The 26,237-nt window shown below is 38.0% G+C and overlaps 2 protein-coding genes and 1 long non-coding RNA gene across 8 annotated transcripts; 2 read left to right on the top strand and 1 right to left on the bottom strand.

Annotated features, from left to right (window-relative positions):
• The first annotated feature begins 7,656 nt into the window (after positions 1–7,656).
• LOC145058554 (uncharacterized) lies at positions 7,657–10,266 on the top strand. Of its 6 annotated transcripts, none has more exons than XR_013686419.1 (4): positions 7,657–8,120; positions 8,254–8,294; positions 8,389–8,468; positions 9,844–10,266. It is a non-coding gene; the product is annotated as an uncharacterized LOC145058554 (long non-coding RNA). The 6 variants fall into 6 exon arrangements; XR_013686422.1 differs by having other exon boundaries at positions 8,389–8,549; positions 9,958–10,266; XR_013686420.1 differs by having other exon boundaries at positions 8,389–8,549; positions 9,854–10,266.
• A 12,152-nt stretch (positions 10,267–22,418) lies between these two features.
• Positions 22,419–23,881, top strand: LOC145057285 (uncharacterized). The gene is made up of 5 exons (XM_079005075.1): positions 22,419–22,739; positions 23,121–23,187; positions 23,428–23,476; positions 23,577–23,621; positions 23,726–23,881. Exons 1-5 carry the CDS (start codon positions 22,473–22,475, stop codon positions 23,790–23,792), a joined length of 495 nt encoding a protein of 164 aa, XP_078861201.1. The 5' UTR covers positions 22,419–22,472; the 3' UTR covers positions 23,793–23,881.
• Positions 23,882–23,990: 109 nt separating this feature from the next.
• LOC145057284 (uncharacterized) lies at positions 23,991–26,237 on the bottom strand. The gene is made up of 5 exons (XM_079005074.1): positions 25,587–26,237; positions 25,259–25,509; positions 24,810–25,185; positions 24,398–24,705; positions 23,991–24,297 (listed from the first exon to the last, which is right to left on the bottom strand). The coding sequence occupies exons 1-5, from the start codon at positions 26,133–26,135 to the stop codon at positions 24,174–24,176; spliced, it is 1,608 nt and encodes a 535-aa protein (XP_078861200.1). The 5' UTR covers positions 26,136–26,237; the 3' UTR covers positions 23,991–24,173.

Raw genomic sequence — 26,237 nt, 5'->3', positions numbered from 1 at the left:
TAATTAAAAGACAAAACTGCAAAAAATGGTCCCTATGGTATGCATTTTTTCTGAAATTTAGTCCAAACCTCGACTTTTTTGGCTTCTAGGTCATTTTGAATTAGTTTTGTTGTGGATTTGGTCCATCAGTAAAGTGAAATGACTTTAATACCCTTGGGGTATTTATTTTCTAATTTTCTTTCATTTTCTTGAATATTTCATAATTATTAAATATACAAAGGGTCTCTCTCTTTCTCTTGTACGAAGCCATTCCCCGATTCATCTTCTCCAACCAAAGAACCTGATTGCAGCCCCAAAACATTACATATGTTCATAAACCACAAATGATGAACTGTAACATCCCAAAAATACGAGCCAAAATTTTCATTTTTAAAACATATACTTAGTAAAATATTGGAATTAAACATTCACCGATCACATTGTTTCATAAAAGATATTGCGTGTCTGGAAAAACATTTATAAAACATAATAGTGTCAGGGTACAAATCCCCAGGAAGATTTCATAGTGCGGAATACAAAGCGTGTATGTGATGTGCCGCTACCGCGCCGGCTCCTTCCCCTTCGAAGAAGAGGTACCTGAAACCAAAACTGAAAACTGTAAGCACGAAGCTTAGTGAGTTCACCCAACATACCACATACCATACAATCACATATTATGCATACTGTCGGGCAATTATGGGATGCCCGACCTACCTGGTACGGCCATTTTGGGGTGCCGACTACCCATGTCAAGCCATTATGGGGTGCTGACTACCCATCGGTCCTAACAACCGATCCTCGAGGACTATTCCACCCCCTACTGCTACTGTCACACATATCATAACATAACATATTATCAGACATATCTGGGGTGTCTGATCTACCCTTCGGTCCTAACGACCGAACTTGGGGACTATTCCCCTCCTACTACTACTATCACATATAACATATCAGGTAGTATCAAACCTAGATGATATCATAAAGACAATCATCTAACATACAACTCCTACTGGTGGGCCGACATTGTGGCTGTAGACCCACCGCTACTAGAAGGTAACTCACCTCAAAGTAGTTGTTGATCTGTGTGGGAACTGACTGTCTTCTGCTGCTGCTGCCCCGAAAATCCTCCAGCTATAAATCCCACAAAACACTCAGTCAAATATTGCTAAACGACCTCAGGGTAAAATGACCATTTACCCTTAACCAAACCAAGAGTCAAAGTCAAAGTCAACTTCCAGTTGACCCGACTCGCCGAGTTGGCTTGCCAACTCGCCGAGTCCCTATCCATTCGCTTGACCATTATCCCGTCTCTACTCGTCGAGTTAGGCATTGACTCGACGAGTTTTCCTTCTAAACTAAGGTCCAATAGTCCTTCATCCTACTCGCCGAGTTGTATGAACAACTCGTCGAGTTCATCTTCATCTGAAGAACATGCTATGCTGAGACTCGCCGAGTTGTATGAACAACTCGTCGAGTCTGTTCTTGGGACAAGAAGATTGCCTTGAACTCACCGAGTCAGGGCATTGACTCGCCGAGTTCCTTCATGAGTGAGTATGGCTTCCGACCCACTGAGTCACACCCCGTGACTCACTGCTCCACTCAGCAAATACGAAAAGGGGGAAAACTCGGGGACTCGCGACTCGACTCGCCGAGTCCGATGAACGACTAGCCGAGTCTTTCATATGCAAATACTATATACTCGATTTTGCTTGAATCCAGCTCATGCCAAACATAGATCTGGGTTTCTAGGGTTTGATTAACACGTAAAGTTTCCAACTTTACGTGTAAATAAACACCAATGAAGGTTTTAGGGCTCAAAATGCACTAAAAGAGTAGATCTAGGGCTTTCATGCAATATGGCTCCATAAAGGCAGTAGATCCAAGCTCCTGGAGCTCAATCATGCCTAGATCTAGAGGCTAAACAACTTATTACAAACCCTAATACACAATCAAGCTTGGGGAAAGGCTCAAGAAGGACTTTCATGGAGTTATAAGGGACTATAAGCATGAAAATAGAGGGAAACCGAGTTATACCTCAAGGAAATCACTGAAGTAACACCAAGATGCCTGACCTCCTTCTTCTCTTCTTGATCTACTCTCCTTTCCTCTCAAAATCTTCAAGAAAACACACCAAAATGCTTCAATCTCACAAGGAACAAGGCTTGGACGAAGTAGAGAGCTCTAAGGGTGAAGGGGGCGAGCTTGGGGGCGAATAAGAGGGTTTAAATAGGGTGCAAGCCCTTGAAATTTAGGGTTTCATCAGACAGCGGGGACTCGCCGAGTCCAAAATATGGACTCGCCGAGTCGCCAACTTAAACGTGTTCCATATCCCGTCTCTACTCGGCGAGTCGGGCCTACAACTCGCCGAGTCCAAGGCTAAAAATGCAAAATACTTAGATAAATTTTACATACCAGAAACTAGGTGCTACATGAACGCACCAATCAAATTGATTAGATAAATCCATGCTTTTTGACTAGGTACTTGACTCGGTCCCTAACAAACAATTACTCATGGATAATACCTTACCTCCACAAACCAACTTCTAGTTCTTCACAACAAACCCCTTATAGCTTTGAATATGAAGTTTCACCGACTCAATGGAATTCAACTCCAACACCCTCATTGGAACCATGGAACTCGAAAGAACCAATTAAATCATTATCGGATCTTAGTTATGTACAGATAACGAAGGCAAAATGGAGTCGTCAGAAAATGTCTTAAGAGCAATAACGCCAAAGGACCACATGTTCTTTCTGGAACTTCCAGCCTTTTTACAAATCTAAGAAAACTAAAGCGAATCAAATCCTTACCACACAAGAGCTTAAATCCTATGAATGAGCACACAAATTGGAAACATGACCAGGATGTAAAAACCCTAAAAATGTAGACTACAAAGCCTTTCTATTTTCTTTTGAGTTTTAATTGTCACCCATTTTTTTATTCCTTATAATAAATAGTAATATAACACCAATGTAATCTCTAAAATTTTGAAAAGACTATAGACTTCATTTGCAAACCAATTAATTTTTTAAACAAATCAAAAAAATAAATGTATATCAATTTATATCTTAATAACTCAAGACAAAATTGCAAGAATAGTCTGTGTGTTTAGTTGGAAATTATCACTTTGGATAAAAAAAAGATAGAGATTAGCACTCATGGTCCAAATGTTTTCATTTTCTTAACACTTTGGTCCAATTTACTTTAATTTTTTTGATAATGACGATTTTGCCCTCGGCTTTTTCAATTTTATTTACTTATTTAAATATTTTTTATAATTAAAAAAAATAAAAATACTCTCTCTCTCTCTCTCTCTCTCTCTCTCTCTCTCCCTGTCCCTCTCTCATAAATTCAAAACACATATGCATTCATATAGACACTTAAGAACATAAAGAACACTTGCTGCCTCTATTATCCGCCGCCACCACCACCCGTCGACCACCAGACTCTGCCACCACCACTGTCATCCACCAATCTATGCCAACAACATCATCGTCGACGACTAGTCTCCTTCCCTTGTTTTGCCCTCTACCTTCATTACCCGCTTTCACAACCAAGATTGACCATCACTACATCATATACTACCCATCGTCGCCATCTCCCTTCCATGTTCTTGCAAACTCTAATGATGACATTCCAATAATGGCTTTATATTCTGCTTTTGGTATTCCAAGATGTTTACTATCAATGTCTGTCAGCTTCATCTCAAAATCAACAATCTTATCATGATCTGAGACATTTCAGTCGATTCATTCAGTATTATAAGCATATCCAAGTACCAAATTTAAAGGAGCAGAAGATGAGCGACGAATCTTCACTAAATTGTAGCATATAATAGTGATTCAACTAGATGTAATGAACAGAATGCCAAAAGACACTCCTATATTTAACTTTGATTTGCAAATATAACTAATTTTCTACTGTAAGTTAACCATATTGTGTAACACCCGGTTTTGAAAGTGTTCGATTGTGTCTTCGGAGGACAAGGGCATAAGCATAATCTGATGAGTCAGTCTTTGATGGATCTCAGGTACTATTCAGAAGGTTTTTAGGATTGAGGATGTAACTGGGAGCGTAGGGCTTCTCGCCACCTTTTCGTGGATATAAAGTTCGTCGGAAACGGACTTGGGACGAAGACGTTATAGCACTTTGAAGTTATTGGCAATATTGGTCCTTAATGGAGAAAAGTGGCAAGAAGGAACCATGAATGAAAGGTGGTAGGCGCGGAAGTACGCCCAGCATACGAGAAGTACGCCCAACGTAGGGGTGCAAAGTGGACGCGGGTGTTGGAGGCGTACGTCCAGCCCCAACGTACGCTCAAAGTTTCTAAACCCTAATTTTAGGACTATGCCACTATAAAAGGAATAATATGCCTCACTGGTCAAGCTCCATTTCATCTTTAGACAACCACCATGAAACCCTAATCCTCACATGAGTGTTCTTGGAGCTTTGGTGGACATTAGAGAGCATTATGGTGTTGTAAATCCATTTTCCAAGCAAGAGAAGAGCAAAACAAGGTGGTGGTTCAAAAGAGAAGTTGTAGATCCGAGATTGTTGCTTCATTTCATATCATATTGAGGTATAAAGTCTTAAACTTTCCCCTTAAATGCTTAGATCTATTATGATGGGTTTTTGGACCTTTTTGGTCCCAAGGATGGAGCTTTATGGTTCAAATCTGATTCCTAGGCTTAGAGTTGCCACTCTCAGTGTTAAATGAGTCCCTACGGCAGAAAATTGCCATCTCGAAGGTCTTAATGGGTTGTTTCATGAGTTAGGGTCTCTTTTATGATAGTAGAATGCCATTTTCGGAGTTTTGGGTTTGTTTGGAGCATGCAAAGTCACAAAGTCAGTGACTTTACGGATTAAGACGTTAGGTAGAGCTTGGATCTGCAATTTGGTCCCTTGGTTTGAAGCATTAAGCACTTATTAGATTTTGTGCATCAACCGTTTGTACGTTGGGCGTACAATGTAGTACGTTGCGCGTACAACCCTTTTGCCCAGTACGCTAAGCGTACAGAAGAGGTACGTTGGGCGTACACTCTCAGGAAGACTTGGGCCTTTGTGGACTTTGGACCTTTGGGCCCTAATGGTTGTAGGACTGTGTTTGCTGATAGTTGGGCCTGAATGTATATTTGGGCCAATAATGGAATAGTTTGGCCTATTGGGCCTTATGGCCCAATATAGAAATGGACTTAGCGTTATGGGACTCGGTTTGGGCTAATTCCTGGACTAGGTTGATGTGGGCCTTCGTGGGCCAATTGGAAACATGATTATTGACTAAGGATATTATTGGGCTTTTGTATAAGGTCTATTAGAAAGGTCTGACCCCAATTTGGAAAATTGGGCCATTGATGGTTTTATGGACATTATAGTGTTGGGCTATTGTTTTGGGTTTGAGCCTTAGTTTTGGATCATACTGGACCAGGGATAGCATGGTAATTTTACCCCATGCATGGATTAAGGATTATGGTATGGGACCCAATTGCTAATTGGGTATATTGATTAGAAGTGACAACTCAAGAAGTTGTCGGGGCAGCAACTAAGGAATTTATACGTGAAGCTTCTGCAGTGCACGGTGAGTCTTCTCACCATACCAATGGGTCTAAGGCACCAAGGTCGGCCCATTTTATGTTGTGTGGTACACTACCTGTAGTAGAGATATGTGCTATGATAGTTAGCTTTATGTTAAGTGGTATGTTAGTGATTATATGATATGTGATATGCTAGTTGTCTTTGTGATACTTGCATGGAAGACCATGTGGGGTAGCCCATGGCACACTTGTATAAGACCCTGAGGGGCTCACAACATCCTTACATGTTTATGTACGTGTTATATGTAGATACTTTTGTGATACATGATATGCTATTTGATTATATATGATATTAGCAGGGAAAGACCATGGGGGGAGCCCATGACACTTGGATGTAAGACCATGTGGGGAACCCCATGGCTGTCCGGGAGGGAAAGACCATAGGGGGACCCCATGACACTTAGGTGTAAGACCATGTGGGGGAGCCCATGACGTCCTTATGCAGGGATATGTGGTAGAGATAACTTCTATAGCTAATGTTATATAGTATATATAACTTCTATAGCTGATATAATATGTGGATTGTGGATTGTGTGTGGGGTATGCTCTGGAGGACTCACTAAGCTTTTTGCTTACGGTTCACAGTTTTGGTTTCAGGTTCGGTTTGGAAAAGAAGAGCTCGGATTGATTGCAGTGCACACACCTATGATTTCCGCAATGAATGATTTTGGGATGAACTCTGATAAATGTTATACTTAATGATGATTTGAAATGTTTGAAATAAATGGTATCAATGTTTGATTATATTAAAATTGAAATTTTTACCCTTGATTTTTTGGTCGTTACAAATTGCCTTATAAAAACCCTAATATCGCCTTACAAAAACCCTAAGACTGCATTAATGAAAGGTAGAGAATAGAGAACATATGTATTACCAGGGATTCCGAACATGAAGGTAACACAATCGTTGTCGTCGTCAGCCTTAATGCTGACAATGTAGTCATTGTCGGTGCATTTGAGCATTTTTTCCATGTTACTGATATTCATTCCGCATTAAGAGGTTACAATCGCATCGGTAGAGCTCGAAACCCTCAAGTATGAGGAGGAGTGAGACAATCGATACATGGCTCGAACCCATGACCTGTAGTGAGAATCCCATTGCCAGTTGTTTCAAAATCGAAACTTGATTCACCATTCTCTAGTAGGTGATGATGGTAGCCTGGAACCGTAAATCGAAATGCTTTTTTAACAATTAAGAAGAAGGTTAAATCTAAAATATGAAAGAAATATGGGTTGAAAACGAATCGGAGGATTAACAACCTCCGTTATTCGCAATATGAGAGAGAGAGAGAATATTTTTTTTCTTTTAATTATAAATGTATTTAAATAAATAAAACAACTGAAAAAGAAAAAAAAAACCAAGAGCAAAATCGTCATTACCAAAAATTTCAAAGTAAATTGGACAAAAGTAGCAAGAAAATAAAAATCTTTGGACAATGAGTGCTAGTCCAACCATTTTTGGCCCAAAGCAACAATTTTCACCTAACCATAAGGACCATTCTTATAGTTTTGTCATAACTCAATTCTATAAAAATTAAAACCCTAAAGTTTTGTCATAACTCAATTCTATAAAAATTAAAACCCTAAAAAATTACCAGACATGTTGCAGCCGCTACACACTGTCTGCCGTGTTTATCAATAAATCAATTCTTTTCAAGTTTGTTATAAATGTTTGGTATTTTTGCTTATTTTTGCATATAAGAGAAAAGGAGGAAATAAGGTTTTCTTCTTACGACAAAGAAAAAGAGATCAATATCTGTCATTCTAGGTTATTTCAACCTTTTCTATTATGGTAATAATATTGGTTTTGTTGGCATATGGTTAAGAAGAAAAAAAAAGCCAAGAAGTTGTTTATGATACTCACTAGAAACAAAAGGTAAACTCCTGGTACTACTTTCATTTTTTTTGTTATCATTATACTATATATTAAAATTGTTATCATCCTTAGCTACAGTAAAGTGGCTAAAGGATGGCAAAAATGGTCCTTTAAGTATTTTTTTTTGCAGTTTGGGATATGTGCTAGGAAATAACAAAACTGATCCTTTGTTTATAGTTGTGCAGTGGGTCATTTTATTTCATTGTTTATATTGTTGGTGGGTTTTTTTTTGCTTCATCACCGTTTGCTTGAGTACGCGTACATATACATGTCACTTTCAGATTCTCCACCGTTTTCTTCTCCAATAACAGATTTACACAGGTCCACCGATCACCTCCATACATTTCTCAATCGACTTCTCTCTTTTTGCTTCCTTTTACTTCCGCCTGCGCCCAATTTCGGTGTACCCACCGGGGTTACTTTAAATCGGTCCGTTCATCCATTCACTTCATCGATTTGTTACCGCTTCCACTGCTTCAGATCACCGACGGTTTCACTCTCCTTCTACAACCCCCCTCTTTCTATCTACTCATGCGGTTTATTCGGTCTTCAATCCAAAAAATCTCATTCTTTGGGAACCGGTCGGCATGGCGGATCCACCAACGCTTTACCTTCGTTCGTTTGAAGGTATTCTAACCGGAGCCGTCGCCTCTCCCACCGTTTCCCCGACTAGGTAAGCCAATTACAATACGATTGGTGTGATCGCCTCTTCCAAGAATCACTGCTTTATCTCGATCATCCCTCTCCTCTACCTTCTTCTATTCAATTTCAATCTGACGATATTCTATTTCGATTGAAACAAACAGGCGTTCGTCGGTTCGATATAGTTCGATCGTGGTTGTTTCAGGTACGATAATACTTCCCCTGCACCTTCAATTTATCTGTGTTTTAGTTTAATGGTGATGTTTTTTTTCTAACAAAAATGGAGTCCCAAATCGCAGATAAAATGTTCAGAAATTGGGAAAGGGGAAAAGATATAATAGATGATGAAGATATCACTTTTCAACTCATGGTTTCTAAGGTTAACAAATCCCGCTTCTCATATTTTTTATTATTCATTTAAGATGAAGCTGAAACTTACTCTGTTGAAGCTGTTGGAAAGGTATAGTCCTTAAAATTTGTTTCTTGCATTTTATTATTTTCCCACTATTGCTCCTTGGAATTTAAGTATGATTTATGTTCTAGGCTTTCAATTCATTTTCTTTGGAAAAACTAATTCGATTTTGGGATTTTTTTAACCGTTATTGAATTTGTGTTGAAATTATTAAGGTTAATTGATTTCGTTTTTCTGCTTCACGTAACTTGCGCCCCTCTGGCACAACCAACACTGGTAAATTAGGGTTAGGGGTTGGGAGGCTATGGATAATTTGGAGAATTTATCATGAATTATTTCAATTAGTTGGCTTGAATCACTTGAAACCACAAAGAATTCCTAGAACTAAGCATGCACTGTAGCTTTATTTTGTTTTTCTAATTGGAGCTTAGCCTATATTTTTTTTAACAATAAAACTTGTATTAACCATCAAATCCAACATAGTTATATATTTATAAACTAAAATAACAACCTGCTGCAATTTAGGATATACACAACGAAGGCATTTTTTTTCTTTTAAACATCCTTTTATAATATTTATAATTTAAAAGGTAAGTATGTTGTTTGTTGTATTGTTTAGGAACAATATGATCTAGATGTATAGTATAATGGATGATCTTGAAAGGGTTGTTGATGATGGTGTAAAACTGTAAATACTTATAAAGTAATCTTCCATCTTTTTTCTTTTTTCATTAACAAATAGAACAAGTATAGTATATATAGAGTTCATTAACTCAAAAACAAATTAAGTGTTGTCCGTTTGGATAAATGATGATTAAAACTTATTTGGTAAAATTTTAGGACCTATGTGAGGATTGTTTTCTCTTTTAAGTTGTTAAATAAAAAAGAAGCAGACAGCTTAACAGAAGTCTGAACATGTTAAAAAGAAACACCACCTTCTTTATTCCAAGATAAAATGCCAACTTTTTACAAAAAAAAAAAAGTTCTCTCATATTTTATTTTAGCCGTTATGCAAGGACAGTAGAATTGTGCCTGGAGCTGCAACCACTAAAATTGAATTAGCAAAAAAACTGAAGGATTTTTCTTTCTCGGAGACAGGGTGGGTAATTTGTGTATTTTTTTTTTGTTAGACTAAGTTTGTTTTGTTTTTTCAGTTGCTTGATTTTAAATGGTCTTCATTATAAGTCGAAATGAGTTTCAATTTGTAGGATTTTTATCACAAAAATTTGAAGAAACTTAAAATGCATGCCAACTATTTGATAAAATGTGTATTTGTTTTCTACCTTTATTCACTTGTCAAAAGTAGATTACATATTGGTTTTCTTTTTGTTAATTTTATTAGCATACTGCAGATGGAGCTGAGGGTGCGCCTTTACTTAATGATCATCTGTTTTTTGGGGATTGATGTAGAAATTGGTGAGTTTATCTAAGTTCTCTTTGATGAATCTGCATGCAGTAATAAAGGGAATTGGAAGGTTAATGACATGCTGTCAGCTGCAATGGAAGAAGTAACAGTGGAACACTGCAAAAAGAATGAGGTAGAAGATGACCCCCCCCTGTTTGTGTGTATATTATATATAGTTTTACTATTTAGATTATTGTTCATCAAAACTGGAATGGATGAAAGTATGTACCACATTTTCTTCTCATTTATAAGTGGGCCAACCCAAGAGAGTAGAACTTTGAGGAAATAATTGAAACTGTAGCAAGAAAAAAGAATCGCTTATCACTATCAATGGTAATATAGACATTTGTTACAATTTCATGGGCATTTTGCAAATAAATTTTATTTACACATGGGAGCAATTAATCCAGGAGATTGTAATATGTTTACCAGCTTCTAAAAGATTCTATGTGGCAAATAAACAACAGTAACGCCCCCCCCCCCCTGCGGAGCGGGGGTTACCATCTAGTTTTAATTGTTTTTACTTGCAATTTGTTTTTTTTATTGTTTTTTTTATCATTTGTAAAGTAAATCTTAAAATTTAATTGGTTGAGATAAGCAAGAAACAATTTCAAGCTGTAAAATAATTAAAGCAAGAGATAATTATCACCGTGTCTATTAGAATTAGATAAAAATACACTTGATTGTTAATTTTCTATCTTATGTTGTTATTTTTATTTTGTTTTTTAGATAATAACATCTCAAAATAATAAGTTGTTTGAAAAAACATATTTGTCCTTTGTTATTTTAGTTTGTTAAACATGCAAGTTCTTTCAAGATCATGATGAGCTACTAGCCTGCTAGATTGTTTTCGATGAAAATGCCCCTACATATAGTGTTCTGGTTACCAAGAACCAATCCTAGAAAAGAAAACATCGGGTATTTTCTTTGGGATTGTTTTGATGCTTTAGTTTTGGTCTCCTAGTTCTTGTCCTTGTGTTTCACCTTTGATTACAATGTAAGTGCCCATTATTTAAAAATACTGGCTCCTCCCTTGAAAATCGGAGATCTCAGAATACAGAGCAAGGTCGTTAGAACCGCCCCAGGGACTGTGCCCTGGGAGCAGGATCTAACGATCAATAATATCATTTCCTTGAAAATTGTAGACTAACAGAACCCTGCATCAAATACTGTCTTCTCTGTGTAATGTGCTCCATGATGTCCATCGGTCGGTACATTATGACAATGACATATCATGTCCCTTGCTTCCTTCCCAAACACACATCTTATTATGATGTTGTCAGCACAACTCCATAATATGTATGGCTCGTCCCAAAACTAGTACTTAATGTTGGCGAAAAACTTCTTCTTTTGTTGGTTGGTTTGATTCTTGACTAGATACCCGCTTGCCATATAGTTGACAATATTCATAAACCATGATGCTTCACTCGTAATCACCATCAAGTATTCCTCGGGAAAATTATTGTCAATCTCGGTCTCTTTCAATTCTTCAAGTTCTAGATTTTACAATCCCATATTTTCCTTGATCTCGATCTAGAATTCTTGAAGTAGTTGTTGGGTTTTTATTCAAAAAAGTCTAAAATAAATAGTCAAAACTATGAGAAAAAACAAGACTTAGAAAGATAAAACAACCATAAAAAAGTTAAGTGTTACAACCTTTGAAGACTTTGATTCTCATGTGAGATAGAAAGTTGATGAAGTGTGACATGAAACCTTATCATAGAAACTCTCTATAATGTGTCCACCAAGCAAGAGTAAACCATCATTTGATGTTAGTATTTCACTTATATAAATGTTGTTCTTAAGCTTTAAGACATATACCAAAATATGCTTAAATAGAAGCAACATATGAACCCTTTATTCTAACACTTTTTGTAAGAACAAAGGAGAAGATGAGAGGATGGAGAACCATGAAATTGGCAGCCCAAAATGAGAGAAAACAGTGAGTGAAAAAGTTACTTCTCTCATCCCTTATACCTTACTTTTTATCCCAATACAAAAGCAAGACATAAAGGAATGAAAGCATGAGGCTTTCTTACGTGCATGGATTAAGGCAATAAACAAATCAAAAGCAAGTGTTCTTCGTCATGTAAGAACCCATGTGTAACATCCAGGATTAATAAGGTACTAATTATATTATTAATAACTTAATGAATAGAATTGGGTTGAGCTTAGACCATTGGATCCTTATGATTGGGATGAGAAGTGTCGTACGCGGGGCGTACTATGTCAAGTACGCTAAACATACTCATGAGACGAAGACGCACATGCCATGCACGTACGCCCAACGTATTAAAAGATACGCGCAATATACATATGTTGATTATAAAACCCTTAATTTTAGGCTTTGATCCCTATATAAAGGACCTTATGCCTTTGGTCCAACCTCCCTCTCACCCTTAGACAACCACCACGAAAACCCTAACCCATATTTGTATGTTCTTGTGATTTGGTAGCCACTTGAGAGCATTTTAGTGTTGTTTTAGTGTTTTGGAAGATAAAGAAGTTTGAAGAAGGAACAAGGATTCAAAAGGAGCTTGTAGATCCAAGAGATTAGCACCATTTCTGACTCATTTAAGGTATCAAGCTTCAAACTTGATCATTGCATGCTTAGATTTGATTTTGGGGTGTTTTATGTCACTTTTGGACTCTATTGTTGAGGTTACTTGAATCTTGATAGTTTTAGACCATACGAGCTGTCCTTTTGAGCTCTTAGAAGCACTTAGAGTCATAAAAATCAGACCTTGATGGTTAAGCCACAACCATGCAAGTGTTTGATGGTCATAAAGTTTGGTTAAGGACCAAAATCATGTTTTGACCCCAACCATGCATGCAAGCACATAAAGTTTGTGACTTTATGGACTAGGAAGTCCTAAAGGACCTGGATCTACATTCTGTACGTGAGGACTTAATGGATTAAGTTACAAATGGATCCCCAAGGAAGTTGGCCGGTACGTTGGGCGTACACCCTGGCACGCTGCGCGTACTAGGTCAACTTCCCGCTTTTAGTCAAGGCCAGCGTACGTGTCAGGTACATCGCGCGTACGCATGCAGAGTGGCGAACTTGGGCTTTTGGGCCATAAATGTAACATCCTGTTTTAGATCGTCTGTGATCAGAGTTCATGGGCTGCAAACCGGGCAAGAGGGAGCCTCGGGGGTGCGACGAGTTGCTAGAAGCATAGGGCATCTCGTCACCTTTCCATAGACATGAGGACCTTTGGAATCAAAGTTGTATCAAAGAAGCTATGGAAGTTTGGAGATATGGAAAGATAAGCCCCTAAGTTGAGAAATGTGGCAGCGGAGTACGCTAGGCGTACATATGTGTACGCTTAGCGTACGAATGCACGTGATCCTTAAGCAAGAGCCACCTAGTACACTGGGCGTACCGTATGATACGCTGGGTGTACTAGGCACAGCGTGGAAACCCTAATATTTTAAGTGACCCTATATAAGGAATGAGATGGCCTCATTCCTGGCCACCTTTCTCAGAGAACAAACCCCCCAAAACCCTAACCTTCGTCCATAAGAGCTTGTAAGTGCGTGAGAGCCCTTGGAGTGACCTTGTGAGTCCTTGGAAGTGAAGAAGGAGCATTGAAGGGGAAAAGGAGTTGGAGTCCAGGCTTTGGATCTGAGCTTTCATGGGGATGGAGCATCATTTGAAGGTATAAAGCTCAAATCTTTCATATCCCTTTTTGAGTTGTGCTTAGTATGGCTCATTTAGGGTTTTTGGTCCCAAAGCTTGAAGCTTTATGAGTTGTTAAACTCCAAAGCCCATTATTTTCCCTTTTGAGTGTATTTGATGGAGTAGTTTCATAAAAATGGGATCTTGGATGTTAGAATCAATTCGTGCATGAGATATGAGCTTAATGAGAAAAGAGAATGTGTGTTTTGTGTGTTTGTGACCACATCAGCCATGCAAAGGCTTAAAGTCCCTGACTTTATGGAGTAAGAGCTATTAGGAAGTCCAGATATGAGAAATGAGCTAAGGTCTTAACGGGTTAAGACCAGGAAAACAGACTAAACAAAGCTGAGCGTACGCCCAACGTAATTCCCGTACGCCCCGCGTACCGATTTAAGGCCCCTGATCAGACTCGTGCATGCTTGAGTACGCTGAGCGTACTAGAGGAGGTACCCCCCGCGTAATCTCACTGTGGGCTTTTGGGCTAGAATTTATTAATGGGCCTTAAGGGTTGGGACTAAATCTTTGGGCTTGTGTATTAGAGACTATGAGCAGAGAAATATTATAAGTATGCATTGGGCCCTTGTGTTGGGCTTGTCATTGAGATTGAGAATTGAGCCTTGTGAGAGTCCGTTTATTAATGAGCCTTGGTGGGCCCAATGGGTTTTAAGTCATTGATGAGCTGGTTATAGATTAACCTCTAGACCCAATAAATGAGAGTTTGGACTTAATTTCTAATTGAGATAATTGTGGGTTTGGCACAGAGTTAGTGGTCGGTGCGTAGCAACAACGTTTATAAGGGTTGTTCATCATCCGATGTGAGTCCTCTCACTATACTTTACCTTGAGTGGTAGTTATGTGTGACCAGAAGGTCTTATGTGCTTATATTGAGTATTATGTTATCCTGCCTTATGTGTTATGTTGTGCATTATTTCTTTGTGATTTATGCCATGCAGAGCTTTACAGACCGGACCGAAGGGTCCAACGAGCTAGACCGGACCAAAGGGTCCAACGAGCTATAGGACCGGAGGGTCCCACTGAGACACACAGACCGGAGAGTCTTACAGTGTTATGGCCTCGGGTGGCTAATGGGATGTGGTATTTTGGGGAACTTACTAAGCTTCGTGCTTACCGTGTTATGTGTTATGTGTTTCAGGTTCTTATTTGGATCGCGGGAGGGCGCTGACTTGGTTGTACACACCTCAGAGATTGAGTTATATTTTAGAGGATATTGGAGTTGATGCGTGCTGTTTTTTATCATGAGAATTAGAAATGAGTTATAAAACCGGAAAACCGGAACCGGAACCGGAATCGGACCGAAACTGGAACTGGTATAACCGGAAAATGCTTAAACGGTCTAGGTAATGGGTTCCAAAAGTACTCTTATCCAGGTTCCGGGTATTTCGGGTACGGGTCCAACGGGTCCGGGTAATCCGAGTTTTTGAACTGGATATGTTTAAAAAATCGGAACCGATTTTAGTGGGCTAAGGAATCGTTTTAGTGTCAAATGTGTAAATTAGATTATGTGGTAACATTTTAGTTTTTACAACAAACAAAAAACTAAAGCGTGACAAATGTGTAAATTAGATCGTGGCAAATGTGTTCTTGCATGGATTTCCAGTTTCAAGATTAAAGGACAAATCTAGAAATACCATCATAGGCTTAACATATCTGAAATGGACAATCCTAAAGGAAATACCACCAAACTCACCATGACTTCCAAAAGTGAAATCCTTGTATGTATCGCATGGGGCCACCTGTTTATCTCAATCACATAAATAACTAAATATTTGAAAACTGGAATGCTAAAACTCAATTAAACAAATTACTATAATTAAATTTAAAATAATATAAGTTGGATATGATTGCATCTTTGATGTGTCAATGAGTTTTTTGGAAACCTCGTGATAGAGGTAATTATAAAAGAATTCTGTTCTGGGTTTTTCAGTTATAAACTCATTTTATCCGGTTCTACCTTTCTCACTTTAATGTTTTCGGGTTTTCCGGTTCTAGACCCATTTTATCCGGTACCGTACCCAGAACCGAACCGGAACCGGTTCCTATATACCGGTCTGATTTCTGGTTCTATAAAATTCCGTTAATCTGTTTGGGGTTTTCCAGGTCTGGGTCCATCCGGTCTGGGTTTGGACCCACTTTCATCCCTAATGAGAATTGATGATTTGACTTTGTGACATTATGGGATTTTATTATTGTGATAAATGTGTTTTTAAATTGGAAAATTTGGTTTGAAAATTTACGTCGTTACATTAAAAGTTTGGGCTTGGATAGGTGGTGTAACACCCTGTTTATTTATTAAATAAATAAATAAATTTATGAAGATATAGTAGCCCTAAAATCAATAATTTTGTAGCAGGGTGTTGGTTACGAGGAGTTATTTGTCATAATTTGGAAGTTGAGGGGTTAAAAGTGTAAGCTCTGGACCCCGTTTATAAATATTTATGAAGGCATGGACTCCGTGGTAATTATTTGGAATTAATTTAAAACGAAATGATGTGGAAGGGCTGAATATGTCATAACTAAGATATTGGGTGCTGTCTGGTAAATTTTGTACCTAAGATGTAAAGGATTTAATGCGAAGGGTTTAAATGGTAATTATTAGATTTAATTTGAAGATGATTTCCAAAGTCAGGGTAGAAAGGGTAAAATTTAGATTACATTTGATAAGATCTTATGGGGAGGGACTAGAATGGTTTAAAGGGAAAAGTTAAATATGAACACGGGACAACTCCCGTCACTTTTGCTTAAGTCGAGTATATATGAAGACAGCCGCCATCGCTGGAGTTCTCCAACCGCCACCATCCTCGTTCTTCGTCTCCGGCGCCATTGCCACTTGACCCCTCCCCTATCTTTCTCCGATATGGTGAGGTTTTGGACGACAACCGACGTCCATGCTGCTGTCCGGAGTTGTTGCTTCTTCAGTCGCCGTCGGGGGCTCGTACGACGCCTCCTTCTTCTGTCGCCGTAGCTCCAAGCGATTCAGCACTCCGGTTACTCTCCAGCCTTCGGATGCCATCATATGGGGTGGTTGGGTTCACTTCTAGCAAGCCGGGTGTGCTACTGCCACCTTTTCGTGTCAACCACCGCCGCCCCAAGAGATTGAAGGGTTGCCGCCGTTGTTCCCAATTGTTGAAGGCGAAGTCGCTGCCTATGCTGGCGACCAGTTTGGTGTTGATTCGCTCGTGCTCCTGCTACCACCGTGAACCTCTAGGTGGGTGGTGGTGTATCTGTTTCGGGTCCTTGTGTGTGTATTGTTTATTGTTGCAATGGAGTGGGTGTCGTGTGGGGTTGTTGATGGTCGGAAAATGGAAGAGATACCCACCATGGTCGCCCGCCATGGTGGCTGCCACCATCTGCCGCTGCCAGCTACCATAAGGTGGTGGTGTGTGATATTTGTTTAGTATGTGTGTGTGTGTTTATTTTGAGTATTATCATTGTAATGTGTAATTTACAATTGGAATAATGAAAGGAAAAATCAAAACACCACCGTGAGGTGGTGGCTGCCGCCTCCTGCCGTCGGGTCGGGTGACAATGTGTTTGTCTTGTTGAGTTGATTTCTTTAGGGTGCTTGAAACCCTAATGGGCCCAAAGAAGCTCATATGGGCCTAATGAAGCTTAATGGACTCTATTGGACCCAATAAAACCCTAATGGGCTTGATAGGCCTAATAAAGCCCTAAATGGCATATAAGCCCAACAAGTTAATAAATGGGCTAATCTTTGGGTTGGAAACCCTAATTAGGGTTTGGAAAACCCTAATGCAATGAAACCCTAATTTGGGGGAACTAATCGGAACATTCGGGAATTTTTTTAATAATTTGGAATATTATATAATAATCATTGGCAAAAATTAATATAAGCAATATCGGACTTAATGGATTAAGTCCTTAGTGGACTAAGTCCCTAATGGGTTAAGTGTTTCATCATTTTACGTGAAACCCTAATTTCACTTGGGTTTATTGTTGGGCCTTTCTTTCGGGCCTTGATGATTGGATTATTGGACCATCCAAAGTCAAGCAATTGGACAAGAATAATTAATGGGCTTTGAGGAGTTAGGCCCACTTTGGAAAATTGGGCCATATGTGGGCTATAGTTTGGGCCTTAATGATTATATGTGATGTTGGGCCTTAGAATAAAGTCACGTAAGGGGTTTGGGCCCAATTTGGAAAATTGGGCCATATGTTGGACTTTGAGTCGTATTCGACTTTGGGCCTATGAATTGGGCCTTGGGCTTAAATAAGCGAAGCTGGGGGTAATATAGTAATTACCCAAAGTATGTATTTGGTTATGTAGTGGAACCCAATCACTAATTGGGTGATGTTTTGATATTGACAGATCGGGAATCTATCATCCAACAGCTGGGGTTTAGTCTGCGTGACTTCGGCAATGTGGGATTGAGTCTTCGGGACTTCAACAGTATGAGCTGAGTTACCTTCCAGTAGGGGTGGGTATAAGGCCACAATACCGGCCCACCAACAGGGGTAGTTGGTAGATAACTGTCTTTGTGATAATTATCTTGGTATGTTTATGTGATATGCTTATGTGACATGCTATGTGTGTTAGTGGTAGTAGCAGGGAATAGTTTTTGACTGACTCGGTCGTTAGGATCGAAGGGTAGGTCAGTACCCCACAAATGCTTGACTGTATGATTATATCATGATATTATATGATAGTGGCAGGGGGTGAAATAGTCACCGGTTACCGGTTGAAAGATACCGATGACAGTTACCGGTTGAAAGATACTGATGGCGGATACCGGTTGAAAGATACCGATGGCAGATACCGGTTGAAAGATACCGAAGGGGTATACATAACCCATGCCATGCTTATCTGTATGTTTATGATATGTTAGTATGTGATCAGTATGTTTATGATATGTGAGTATGTGATCGGCATGTTTATGATGTTAGTATGTGATCAGTATATTTATGACATATTATTATGTGATAGTGGTAGGGGTGAAATAGGCTCCGGTTACCGGTTGAAAGATACCGATGGCAGTTACCGGTTGAGAGATACCGATGATGTTATGTGGTATGTGGTATGATAGGGGAACTCACCAAGCTTCGTGCTTACGGTTTACAATTTTGGTTTCAGGTACTTTGTTTCAAAGGAAAGGAGTCGGCTTGGTCGCAGCGCATCACACTATGTTTTCCGCACACGAGATCCTTGGGATTATTCTCTAATATGGTTTCATAATATTATATTTTGATTATTCACACTTTGGTTTTATGTAATAACTTAATTAAAAATGAAATTTTTGACCTTGAATTTTGGGATGTTACACATGGCCCCCATGGCCCACTGTGGAGTAGAGTTTTTGGGCCTAGAACTGGGACTTAGAGTATTGGGCCTTTTGGCCACTCGAAATTATTTATTTTGGGCTAAGGGTTTATTGGGCTTGTGATAAGGCCCATTTGAGGAGTTGGGCCTATTTTAGAAAATTGGGCCTTTAGTGGGCCACTAGTGGACTGGGAAAGATAAGATGGAATTAAGCCTTGGGTATGGTCCAAATTAGACCAAGGGGTAAAATGGTCATTTTACCCTAAGAAGTATTATGGATTTTGACTAAGTGTTGTTATGATAATGATAGCCGAGGAGTCATCAGAGCAGTTGTTAGAGATTCCTTTCCGTGATATTCGACACTCAACTTTAGGAAGTGAGTTACCTTCTAGTAGAAGTGGGTCGAAGGCACCAATGTCGACCCACTAGTAAGTGTTATAGTAAATATGATGTCTTTGTGATAATTATTTGGTATGCCACTATCTGTTACGCTTTATGTGCTACTATGCTATGATATTATGTTAAAGTAGTAGGAAGGGTAAGATAGGCCCCAATATCGGTCGAAAGGACTGAAGGGGTAGGCCAGGACCCTGATATGCTAGGGAGTATGTGACTTATATGTTTATGTACTAGGCGATTACATGGTAGGAGTAGGGGGTGAAATAGTCCCCGATACCGGTCGAAAGGACTGAAGGGGTAGGCCAACACCCTGATATGCTAGGCAAGTTACCGGTTGAAAGAGACCGAAGGGATAAGCCAGCACCCTGATATGCTTGGAAAGTTACCGGTTGAAAGAGACCGAAAGGGTAGGCAAGTATCTGGACATGTTAGACAATATGTTTATTGTATGACATGTGGTATGATGGGGGAACTCACTAAGCTTTATGCTTACGATTTTCAGTTTTTGTTTCAAGTCCTTCTTCTTCGAAGGGAAAGGAGCCGACACGATAGCAACGCATCACACCACGATTTCCCACACTATGATGTTCTTGGGATTTGTACTCTGACATTATTATATTATGACATGTTTTGAGACATATGACTTATGATTTTTTATGATATGAAATAACCTCATGATGTTTTCAATAATTTGTTTTATGAATTATTAAATTAAAAATAAAATTTTTGGTCGTAAATTTTGGGATGTTACACTGTGGTTCTTTGTGGCGAGGAGACAAGGTTGAAGTGTTCATTACTTTATATTTAACTAGTTAGTTATATTTCAAGTACATGATTATTCAAAGTGGCCAAACATTTATACAAAACTTCTAAATTCATACTATATGAATTATAACTAGTTTTGTTCTTTTTTATTATTATGTTCTAGAAACAATAATTTCCAATATGTTGGTAAAATACTATTTTCATAAAATAATGTTTTTCCAAATAAATACAAGTGTTGATAATATTTATTAATAATTAAATTATACTAATAAATAATCAATTAGTAGTATCTTGGTATATGGTGTAACCCAATATGATCATATGTCATTTACAATATCATTCTATAATGACTATTGGGCATATATGATCTTTCAGTAGTAGCATCCATCGAACTAACTCGGCTTCGTATCTGTTTTACTAAACAAATATTTCAAAGTAGAATGGTCGGTGAAAACGATAGTTTTGGACAATATTAGATAACGGTAGAACTTATCAAAAGCATATACGGTGGCTAATAATTTATATTTTTATTTTATTTTTGTCGTTGTGTAATTCTCTTGAACATGATTGAATGTTTCGCTAGTTTAAAAGATTGGTTGAAAACGGTTTTCAACCTTTTATCCTAAGACGACTCCTAAATCATAGTCACTCGTGTTAAACATCAACTCAAATGACAAGATCCAATTTTGGACAATCATGCTAGGGCGGTGATTAACTTTTCTTTTAACAATTTAAAAGTATTTAAACAATCATTTGAAAAACCAAAGTTAGACTTTTTAAAAATAATTGAGTCAAATGACGTAATTTTCGAAAAATCTTTATTAAAACGGTGGTAAAAACCCACATGTGCAAAGAAACTCTACACCATGTTTCACGTTTGATGGAGTTCACAATTTGGAAATCGTGTCGAAAAATCTTTATATGAAAGTGTTGATGAAATACAATAAAATTCCTAACCACCAAAATAAAATTAGAGTAAATTACGCGAATGGTCCATATGGTTTAGAGTAATTTGCGCGTTTCGTCCCTAACTTAATTTTTTTTAACTCGGAAGGTCCCTACTATTTGTTTTTGTTACACGCTTGGTCCCTGTCTTACCTAAAAAGACTATTCTGCCATTGATTTTTTAATTTATTTAAATAAACACACCCCCAACGCTACCCCCTTCACCTTATCTTACATACCATTTTTTGCTATTTAAATAATATTCTTTTTAGATAACACAGAGACCAAGCGCGTAACAAAAACAAATAATAAGGAACAATCGCATAACATAAACAAATAATAAGGACCTTCCGAGTGAAAAAAATAAGTTATTGATCAAACGCGCAAATTACCCCTAACCATAGGGACCATTCGTGTAATTTACTTGTAAAATTAAGTTGGTTAGAAAATATGCTAAAACTCAGACATAACTCCTAAATATGGGTCTAGTCAAGCCTAAGATGATTATTATTTTAGATTAATGATTTGTTTGATCTCTAATATTTTATTATTTTTAGAACTCTGTGAGCTATGCATGATCTATCAAAGATCTTTTACTTCTATATTTATTAAATTGTATTTGTTTTTTCATAGTCACATTAGGCTACTCTGTTAACTTTGTCTCTATCGGCGATAAAATCTAAAGTGGTAAGTATGTATAAAGGTCAGGCAACACAATATTGATCACAACGCTCTGTTGTACTCTATTTCATGGTTTAAAGAATTGCGATACCTATTGCACAACTTAAATATCCTTTTATCGACACCAGAAGTCGATAACATTCAATAATCAGTGATCGGATGTATGCCACTACAATTGATTACTATGTCGAATAATATAAAAAGTTTAAGCAATCTAACGGACTCGTGGTCTAAACCTAAACTAAGTCAATATTTTAATTTTTAAGCAAGACTTGAACCTCTAATCCCTTGGATGAGAGAGATATACTTTTCTTTTTCTGAGTTTTTCCAACTTTTGATAGGATATAAGTCTTTTGGTTGTAAATTAGATAGCTTCGAAGTAACATCTGCTTACTATTTTTCCGACAAAAAAATCGATAATATAAGAGGTTTTAAATAGATAGCGATTTTTGAAAATTTAATTTTTTTGGATCGTTTCTTTTGATTTTTGAAAATTGAGAAATTAAATTACCTCCTACTTTTTATTCTTACCCATTAAAATTATGACAAATCACCATTCAATTTAATTTTATTTGATATATTCTTAATATAGCCTTAATGATTTAGTTAAAAAAATATGGAAATATGGCACTTATCATAATTTTATTAGGTAGAAACATTTGTCAATATAAAAAAAAGTAGGAATAATTTAATTTCTCTTTGAAAATTTACTTTTTTATTTGATGTATTTTTATAATTTTTTTGATGCTCTTGTTGGCACATTCACCAGCGAAGGCAGCAACCGAAGACACATAGACAATGGAACCAAAAGAAGCAACGACTTCAGAAACCCTAGATCACAATCATCAGATTTCTCAAGAACACAACGAAGACCCTCACCACGACCTTGATGGTAACATCGATACAAGTACAAGAGAAACGGAGGATACGTTTTTCTCATCGACTTCTTCGCCGATCAGTCAAAAGGAGATTGTAAGAGCAGTAGAAGTGGTAGAGAGGGATTCCCTCGCCATAGCTGATAGCTTTTCATCTCTATTCGCATCTCTCCGAATTGCTCTCTCCGAGGTAATCGAATTTCATATTTTGAAGCTTAACCATAGTAATCAAATTGAGCTGAAGCTACATATCAGCATATAAACCCTAAAGTTCAATCAATTTAGTGTAACCGGAATCGATTTCCTATACATACTTTTATGGATTGTTATTCGTATCTAGCAAATTTTCAAAGCTTATGACAACAACGATGGAAAAAGTCACAAATCTGTTTACATTGCATCTATCAATGCGAGTCTGGAGGGGATGTGTAGTTTTTCCATGGGAAATTGCAATGATAAACTCACTCCAGCAGATTTTAAAAAGATCACAAACTTTGATATGTGCTCTTCATTGCATTGTAGATATAGATGATATAAGTTCATCCATCGAAATTGTTTGTGTATATTGTAGGTTAGCAGCCGTTCTGTTGATCATGTACAATGCTTCAGTGATGCTGCTGGGCGTCTTCAAGAATCTGGTACATACCAAAATCTTCCATTGTTCTTCGTATGCACAATGTGCTATTTGATAAAGCAATCTAGCAATCTTAATGGTAGAATACATATTTTTCACAGAGCTCTTAAATAACCTCAAAAGACCCTTAATGATTCTTGCATAGCTATATCCAGTCTTTTGACAGATAAACACAAGTTTTACTTTTTCTTCAGTCTCCAGTAAAGTTTAACAAGAATTTTGTTCAAAATTGTATACATTGCAGCATTGGATACTGCAACAAAGGGGAATCTGTACATAAACTCATGTCTCAGGTATATAAATCCATTTTCATGGTTTTGTTATTATTCACAAATAAAGGATGTTTATAACTTTATATGGTTGATGAAACCACTTAACTTTTATATTTTGCAGATTGAATGAGGAAATGAGAGGCATTGACACCCTAGCAATGCAACTGTATCCTTTATTCTCATGATTTTTGTGTTTTTAAGTTTCATGATTTGCTCAAATGTGATTATGAAGGTATAACAATTAAGAAGGTTTTCTTAACAATTGAAAAGAAAGGTGTTGCGTAGAAACGTTGATGCTTTGGATACTGCTGTGAACACCCTTGTTCGTTTTCCTTGATGTATTATTATTATTTAACTGAGGTTTTAATTGATTTGAATACATTTTGCCAATTAATATTAATTGTTATATACTCTGTTAAAATATCATACTAATTTGGTTTTAAAATATCAAGAATATGTTTTTTGATGTGATATTATAAAAGAGTCATTGCTAATCATCTCACATAAAAGTAAGCATATCTCAAAAGAAAGAACATTTAAAAAAAAGGATTATAACTTATAAAACACAAAGACAACCACAAAATGTCAAACAAATTGTCATATTTAAAATTCACCACTTACATAGTTGCCACCCTCCCCTCCAAAAACCTTTACCAATTTCACATAATTAAATTAAATCCCCAACACGTTGACCCAAACAAAGTCAACCCCCACAAATTCATTCCCATTCAATTGTGGATGGAGGCTTCGATGTAATATCCAAACAAACCCGGTTGACCCCACGAACACTATTACATATCTTTCTCGCCACATCATCCAAAAACTTATGCTCAAAATAATACCTGAAACAAAATTTTCATAATAATAAAGCTTATTATATACTCCATGTTTTAACAAGACACGTGGCAAAAGATTATATAGAGATAAAGTGATATGTCTCACCAATCAGCAGTCATGCCATCTTGACTTGTAACAGCTCGAAGTGCAACAGCATTAGAATGAGTCCTCTGATCTCCTTGAACACCTGTCGTTTTAATGGGTAAAAACACAGCAAAAGCCTGCCATATTTCATCGTAAATCCCACCATCTTTAATCGCTTGGATAAATATCTCATCCACCTGTCGAAGAATCTCCAGTGCATTTCCTTGGGTCACATCACCCGGTATCCGTACAGCAAGACCCGGTCCAGGAAACGGGTGTCTCTTCAAGAACGCAACTGGAACATCCAAGATCCGACCCAACTCCCGAACCTTTTCACATTTTCACAACAATAAAAAAAAAAAAAAGAATCAAGCAAAATTACATAACAGGTCCTTCGAAATTGTAGAAGATATACAATCAGTAAATTACAAACCTCGTCCTTGAAGAGAAGCTTAAGGGGTTCAATGAGCTTTAGCTTCATGTCTTTTGGAAGCCCACCCACGTTATGATGGCTCTTGATTGTGTGAGAATGAGTTCTTCCACTTCCGGGTGGTGGACATGATTCGATTACATCTGGATATAAAGTTCCTTGAACCAAATAACTAGGTTTTGTTCCTAGTTTTTTCTCTAAATCATGAGCAAAAGCATCGAAGATTGAGATGAACTCTTTCCCGATGATCTTTCTTTTCTTTTCAGGATCTGTAACGCCTTTCAATTCGCTTAAAAACTGCACTGAAGCATCAACGCAAGTGACAGGAAGATGAAGATCTCTTTGGAAGGTTCCCATCACTCTCTCTTGCTCCTTGTATCTATATAAAAAAGCCACAGAATATCATGATGACATGGATCATGAAATTTTGGTCAAAAAATCAAAAATCTTACCTTAATAGACCATTGTCAACGAAGATACAGTGGAGTCTATCGCCGATGGCTTTGTGAACAAGAGTAGCTGCAACTGTAGAGTCGACACCACCGGATAATGCACAGATTACATGGTCATCAGGTCCGACCATGCCTTTGATTACTTTTATTTCTTCCTCCATTACATCTTCCATTTTCCATCCGGCGGAGACATCACAGATATCGAAAAGGAAATGGCGCAACAACTCCATTCCCTCCGGTGAATGTGTCACCTAAATCGATATGAGAATGAACAGTTTTAGACAAAAAAAAAGAACGTTCGGAAGGATTAACGAGTGATTTAATCTACCTCGGGGTGGTACTGCAGCCCATAAAACCGCCTGCCGGGATTCGCGACCGCCGCTACACCGCCTTGTTCGCTCCTGGCGACCACTTCGAATCCAGCAGGAAGCTTCACAGCCTCATCGCCATGGCTCATCCAAACCACCTGCTTATCACCGATGTTTTTACCCTTGAACAATCCACCATAATCTTTCACGACCTCAATCATCATCCTCCCATACTCCTGCTTTTCCCCAATAGCTACTTGCCCACCCAATTTCTGCACAATCAACTGTAACCCGTAACAAATCCCCAACACAAAGATGCCCGTTTTTTCAACATACTCTACAAAGCCATCGGGGAAACAAGGGGCGTCCTGTGCATGGACGGAATGGGGGCCGCCGGAGAGGATGATTACAGATGGGTTTAAATCAGTGATGGATTTGAGTGAGGAAGTGCCGGAAATACAGAGGGAGAACACGGATAGGCTTCGGATTCGACGAGTGATTAGGTGGGTGTACTGAGAACCATAATCTAGGATAAGAACCAGGTTTGATTTCACAGCTTGGGCCTCCATTGATGGGAAATTTCTTTGATAAGATAGAGGCAATTGAGAAAAGGGGGACGAGGGTTTAAAGGAAGTAGGCTAGGGTTTTTGATAGTTGGCGGGAAGCGAATG

Source organism: Lactuca serriola, chromosome 6 (assembly GCF_051521515.1).
Source record: "Lactuca serriola cultivar US96UC23 chromosome 6, Lser_US96UC23_V15, whole genome shotgun sequence".
Classification (NCBI taxonomy): Eukaryota; Viridiplantae; Streptophyta; class Magnoliopsida; order Asterales; family Asteraceae; genus Lactuca; species Lactuca serriola.
The sequence above is the reverse complement of the archived record's forward strand: the minus strand, read 5'-3'. Positions and strand labels throughout refer to the sequence as shown.

Excerpts from the sequence above, each read along its gene's own strand:
- LOC145057285 (XM_079005075.1), top strand. The coding sequence starts at position 22,473 with ATGGAACCAAAAGAAGCAACGACTTCAGAAACCCTAGATCACAATCAT. Across the intron at positions 23,477-23,576 it reads TACATAAACTCATGTCTCAG|ATTGAATGAGGAAATGAGAG; the intron begins GTATATAAATCC and ends TATATTTTGCAG. Across the intron at positions 23,622-23,725 it reads GACACCCTAGCAATGCAACT|AAAGGTGTTGCGTAGAAACG; the intron begins GTATCCTTTATT and ends ACAATTGAAAAG.
- LOC145057284 (XM_079005074.1), bottom strand. The coding sequence starts at position 26,135 with ATGGAGGCCCAAGCTGTGAAATCAAACCTGGTTCTTATCCTAGATTAT. Across the intron at positions 24,706-24,809 it reads AGCTTCTCTTCAAGGACGAG|GTTCGGGAGTTGGGTCGGAT; the intron begins GTTTGTAATTTA and ends AAATGTGAAAAG. Across the intron at positions 24,298-24,397 it reads GATGGCATGACTGCTGATTG|GTATTATTTTGAGCATAAGT; the intron begins GTGAGACATATC and ends ATTTTGTTTCAG.